General features: G+C 47.7%; 1 protein-coding gene across 1 annotated transcript; it reads right to left on the reverse strand.

Moving 5' to 3' along the window:
* Positions 1-2,872: 2,872 nt before the first annotated feature.
* On the reverse strand, positions 2,873-3,703 carry LOC132224119 (melanoma-associated antigen 10-like). The gene has a single exon (XM_059679218.1). It carries the CDS (start codon positions 3,701-3,703, stop codon positions 2,873-2,875), a length of 831 nt encoding a protein of 276 aa, XP_059535201.1.
* Between the last annotated feature and the right edge of the window lie 2,297 nt (positions 3,704-6,000).

Raw genomic sequence — 6,000 nt, forward strand, 5'->3', positions numbered from 1 at the left:
CCTGCTGACACAGCTGATTCTCATAGCCACTTGGCCTGGAGGTCAAACCCTCCCTGGAATTAGCTACAACAATCAAGATTCAACTATAAGACTGCGAACAAAGACCACTAGGGGGTGCACCAAGGAAGCATAACAAAATTCGGAGACAAAGAAACAGGACAAAATTGTCAATGGAAGATATAGAGTTCAGAACCACACTTTTAAGGTCTCTCAAGAACTGTTTAGAAGCTGTCGATAAACTTAATGAGATCTACACGAAAACTAATAAGACCCTCGATCTTATATTGGGGAACCAACTAGAAATTAAGCATACACGGACTGAAATAACGAATATTATACAGACGCCCGACAGCAGACCAGAGGAGCGCAAGAATCAAGTCAATGATTTGAAATGCGAGGAAGCAAAAAACATCCAACCGGAAAAGCAAAATGAAAAAAGAATGCAAAAATGCGAGGATAGTGTAAGGAGCCTCTGGGACAGCTTCAAGCGTACCAACATCAGAATTATAGGGGTGCCAGAAGATGAGAGAGAGCAAGATATTGAAAACCTATTTGAAGAAATAATGACAGAAAACTTCCCCCACCTGGTGAAAGAAATGGACTTACAGGTCCAAGAAGCGCGGAGAACCCCAAACAAAAGGAATCCAAAGAGGACCACACCAAGACACATCATAATTAAAATGCCAAGAGCAAAAGATAAAGAGAGAATCTTAAAAACAGCAAGAGAAAGAAAACCAGTTACCTACAAGGGAATACCCATACGACTGTCAGCTGATTTCTCAACAGAAACTTTGCAGGCCAGAAGGGAGTGGCAAGAAATATTCAAAGTGATGAATGCCAAGAACCTACAACCAAGATTACTTTATCCAGCAAAGCTATCATTCAGAATTGAAGGTCAGATAAAGAGCTTCACAGATAAGGAAAAGCTAAAGGAGTTCATCACCACCAAACCAGGATTATATGAAATGCTGAAAGGTATCCTTTAAGAAGAGGAAGAGGAAGAAAAAGGTAAAGATACAAATTATGAACAACAAATATGCATCTATCAACAAGTGAATCTAAGAATCAAGTGAATAAATAATCTGATGAACAGAATGAACTGTTGATTATAATAGAATCAGGGACATAGAAAGGGAATGGACTGACTATTCTTGGGGGGGAAAGGGGTGTGGGAGATGTGGGAAGAGACTGGACAAAAATCGTGCACCTATGGATGAGGACAGTGGGTGGGGAGTGAGGACGGAGGGTGGGGCGGGAACTGGGAGGAGGGGAGTTATGGGGGGGAAAAAAGAGGAACAAATGTAATAATCTGAACAATAAAGATTTAATTAAAAAAATAAAAATAAAAAAATAAAAAGAAGATTCAAAAAATAAATAAATAAAATGAACGACATTTACACAATATTTCACCCCAAAGCTGCAGAATATACGTTCTTCTGATGTTCACATGTGTTATTCGCAAAGATAGACCACATGTTAAGACACAAAGCAAGTCTCTACAAGTTCAAGAAGATTAAAATCATAACAAGCATCTTCTCAGATAACAATGGCATGAAATTAGAAAAAGCTCCCACCCCAGCTTCTTTACAATCAACCCCAGCAGAGGGAATCGCAGTTTCCCAAGTACCCTGGCTCATGCCATGCACATCATTTTTTAACTATGGTATTACATATGTGTCCTTATCCCCACATTGCCCTGCTCCACATCCCACTCATGCCCTCACCCCCTGGCCTCTGTGTCCATTGGTTAGGCCTATACGCTTGCATACAAGTCCTTTGGTTGATCTCCACCCCTTACCTCCACTCTGCCCTACCTTCCCTCTGAGGTTTGATGGTCTGATCGATGCTTCTCTGTATTCGGATATGTTTTTGTTCATCCATTTATGTCGGTCATTATATTCCATATATGAGTGAAATCATGTGATATTTACCGTTCTCTGACTAGGTTATTTCGCTTAGTATAATGCTCTCCAATTCCATTCATGCTGTTGCAAGTACGCTGCGGTAAATATGAAGTCCACTCACAAGTGAGTGCTGGTCGCTGGAGGCCTACCGCCTCACCTGTTCTGTTACTTGTTTGTAGGATTAAGGAGACACCTAACCCCTTCCTTATATGACTTCAGCTCCTACACTATCATCCCGTGGGTGGATATGCCCTGCTTATGTTAGTGTGCCCACTACTAACACAGGGCCTTCCAGAGGACATAGGATCAGTGAATGTCTGGGGATTAAATGAACCACTGAGCAGGGGTCGTCTTTATTCAGATGAAATCCCCCCACTTTCTTGCCAGATCCAAGGATCCTTGGATAAGCTGTTTCATGGAAAGACAGATGAGAAGATGTAAGAAGCAAAAATTAACAACCTTTTGCTTTTATTTTTCTATTTCTTAACTCCATGGATTTTACTGCTGAGTTCTTACACATTTCCAAGGAAATTCTATTATGATGTCATGTTATCTAGATTGGGATCACAAACTAGGATGGGAAGGGTCCCAATTTTCATTACACAGTAGCAAATCTCTTACTCTGGAGCTGGACATGTAGAAATATATATGTGATCAATGTCATTTACAAACTTACATGCTAAAAGTTTATGAAAACTTCTACATAAAGGAACATTAGAAAATTTCCTTAAAAATTCACAAAATAATAAATCATAAATTTCTCAATCACAATAGGAGCCTAAACCTTTCCCTGGGCCTCACTACTGGTTTGTTCTGAAACAGAGTTGAAAATTGGACGCACTTTATGCCCAGCAAAAGAAGTTAATGCACATGGACCTGAAAAGTGCCTGGATGCAACTCAGGCTCAGGCATAGTGTTTCTCATTGCACTCAGGCTCTTCAGGCAGGGATGGGAGGAGATGGAAATCCCTATTTAACCGTGTGCATAAACTTGAGGGCTTCCACCGTGGTGGTCTCAGCGTGGGCCCTGGGGCCCCACAGGAACTCATAGCGTGCAGGATCACTATTGGGCACCTGGCGGTACACCAGGTACTGTTCCTGCACCCAAACTTTGGTGATGAGCTCCCTGGGCTCCCCATAGAGCCAATGTACCTTCCCATCATGCACCCCTAAATCATTCAGTACAGCCCAGATTTTCTCCTCAGTGGCACAATCACCCCCTGAGGCAATCACACACAGAAGTGTCACCAGGAGGCTTGTGTTGGGAAATCTGTGCTCATCGCTCACCATCCCATCATAGGTTAGCCCCAAGGCAGTGACCAGGACATAGGTGTGGGTACTGGGGTCTACTTCCCTCACAACAACACCAAAAACCAACTCAATGCACTCAACGGCCGCACTGAAGAGCTCAGGAAAGTGGTCCTGGTGCTCTTTGATGACACTACTCAGTATTTCTGCCTTTGTGGTTGGCTCCTTTGTACGATACTTCAGGAGCAGGAACTCCACCATTTCCATCATCTTCGAACGCAGTGATTTGTGGAGCAAGAAATCGGCATCATCTTCAGGGCCTCCCTCAGTGTTTGGACCCTCTTCATTTTGGATGCTGGAGCTCTCATCTTCAGATTGGCTGTATGGAAAGGCTTCCATGGCAGGGGTGGAGGGGCAGGCACGCTGAGGACTCTCGGGAGGACTTGGTGTCTCAGCAGCAGGCACCTCCTCTAGGTTGTCTATAAACAGGACTGAGGGGGAGGAGGAGAGAGACATGGCATCATCCTCCTCCTCCACCCCCTCCTCCTGCATAGCCCAGAACAGCTCCCCCGCCACCAAGTCAGGGATCTCAATTGGGTACGGAAAGTCTTCCTCAGGCTTCAACGGCTCACTCATATGATGACCAGGCATGATGACTCGTGCTCGAACAGTGACTGAGTGTGAGCAGAAGATGGGCGATGAGGAACCACGGGCCGGGGGAAGTGTGGGAATGTGAGAGCCATGAGCTGAGAAACACACCCTAGGCGGAACTGACAAAGGTGACTTCCAGGTCTCCCCTTTAGGGGTTTACATGGGACTCACAGGGCTCACTCCTGATCAGCCTGCCCACTAAGAACCTGAAGTAGGAAGTGACATGACTGTTCAGGGTATAGCAGGAACAGCACAGGGTTCTGTAGCTGACGGTGGGGTGTGGAGGTGTCAGGCAATGTGAGGACCCTCTGACATGGGTGGGGAGCCCAAGGGGACATATTCATGGTAGCCACCTCACCTTAATTCCTAGCACTTCCTGGCCTCCTGCTGTTCTGGGACCTGAGAATATGTAGAGTAGACCAAGGCCTTCACCTCCTCCAATCCGGGGCCTCTTCTGGAGGGAACAAAAGGGCACCTCAGCAAGCACACGGCAAGCATATTCCTGGGACCCCAAAGCTGACAGGAGGGGCGGCAGGACTCTGTGAGGTGCCCTCTGTTGTGGGTGGGAGGTTCCTCCGTGCACACGTAGGATACCCACATTTCCCCTGCCAGGGCCTGGCCTGTCACTGCCTTCTGTTGGCCTGAGCTCAAATGCTCAGAACAAGGCCACACACACCTGACACTTCAGTGAAGAAACTGAGCTGGCTCCTCATGTGAGGATCAAGAAGGGGTGACTGAAGACTTGGGTCCATCTATCCTAGGTTAAGGCTCTGATCATTTTTTACCATGACGCACTGCAGGGTTTCAGACCACTCTCTATGCTGACTGAGCCCAATCTACTTAGACTTAGGCCTCACCTCCCTGAGGTCCAGGACTAGGAAGTGACTGAGGTAATCTAGGCATTATTCTGAGTTTCCCCAATGCTTTCAGAGGAGGCAGGGTAGGTCTGGCTTCCCATGTGCTCTGCTCCCCTTCAGTGCTCACCTTGATTCCTTGCAGGATCTGGGACTCCTCTCTCTGCTGACCAAATGTGGATCCTGGGGATGATACAACGTGTGGACTCACACCAAGGTCCTCACCTTCCTGAAAGGTCTGAGACAATAGTGAACAGGAGCTCCATCTGTCCCCACCCGTGCCCAGGTTCCCACACAACTGACACCAGGGCCTGGGCCCATCCGTTCTGGGTACAGAGCTCCCTTAGTCTGGCCTCAGGATACTTGCCTTTCTTCCTGGCCTGGCCTGGGTCTGAATCCAGCTGAACTGATTACACCCTGAATAACTGTCCTCAGTGAGAAAAGCTCAGGAGGAGCAGGCATGTGGAAAGGGAGAGCATGTCACACCCAGGTACCCCTGCCTGGGGAATCTGGATGCTGAGGACAGGACACTCCCTGATGCTGAGGGCTCTCTTCTTTTCTCAGGGAGCACATAGCTGCAGTTTCCCACAAGAAAGCATTCACACCTTTATGACCCTTCCACAACCTCAGCTCCTCTTTGCATGAACTGAAGCCATTCCCTCTGACCAAGGCCCTGTCATTCCCGAGTGCCCTCAGACAAACCTGTGAAGGAACCAGCTCTGCAGACCCATGCCAGGCCTTTCCCAGGGCTGACAGCAGCACAGACTGGGTTCAGGGCACCCATTGTCTGGAGTGTGGTGTCCTCCTTCCTCCCCGAGCTACCCAGGTTTACTCAGAGAGTGCCTGGGACCTTTCCCTTCTGCTGAACTGAGAATGAATACTGCAGGCCATGTCCACCATCTCTCTGTGACCTCCAAGGTGGACTTCAAGATACACCACATTAACTATCCTGCCGAGTGACCAAGTTGTGCCAGCAGAGCCTAAGCCAGCTGGTCCCTGTTTTTACTGGGGTGGGAGGTACCACCATCCTGCCTCAAGACCCACACTTTAATTTCCAGCATTGTCTGGCACACCTCCCATGTTGCCCTGAATCCAGCACCTTCAGGAAAATGCCCTCACCTCCCTTTGCCAGTCCTAAGGTAGAAGTCTGGAAGCAACCCAAATCCACAGGCCTACCATGAGGCTTGCAGGTGCTGCTGGCAGGAAGAGGGACACTGTGGACACTTATGGCCCTGGCCAAGCCTCAGGCGTACATAATTCAAGGTGTGCTAGGGGTTTCCTGAGTCCTAACCCGGGTCCTTACCTGGTATCCTGGCAGAGCCCTGCAGCCCTTCTTTGCCTACC

This window comes from Myotis daubentonii, chromosome X (genome assembly GCF_963259705.1).
Source record: "Myotis daubentonii chromosome X, mMyoDau2.1, whole genome shotgun sequence".
In the NCBI taxonomy this organism is placed as follows: Eukaryota; Metazoa; Chordata; class Mammalia; order Chiroptera; family Vespertilionidae; genus Myotis; species Myotis daubentonii.

What these genes read in the sequence shown, in the direction of transcription:
- LOC132224119 (XM_059679218.1), bottom strand. Translation starts at nt 3,703, where the DNA reads ATGCAGGAGGAGGGGGTGGAGGAGGAGGATGATGCCATGTCTCTCTCC.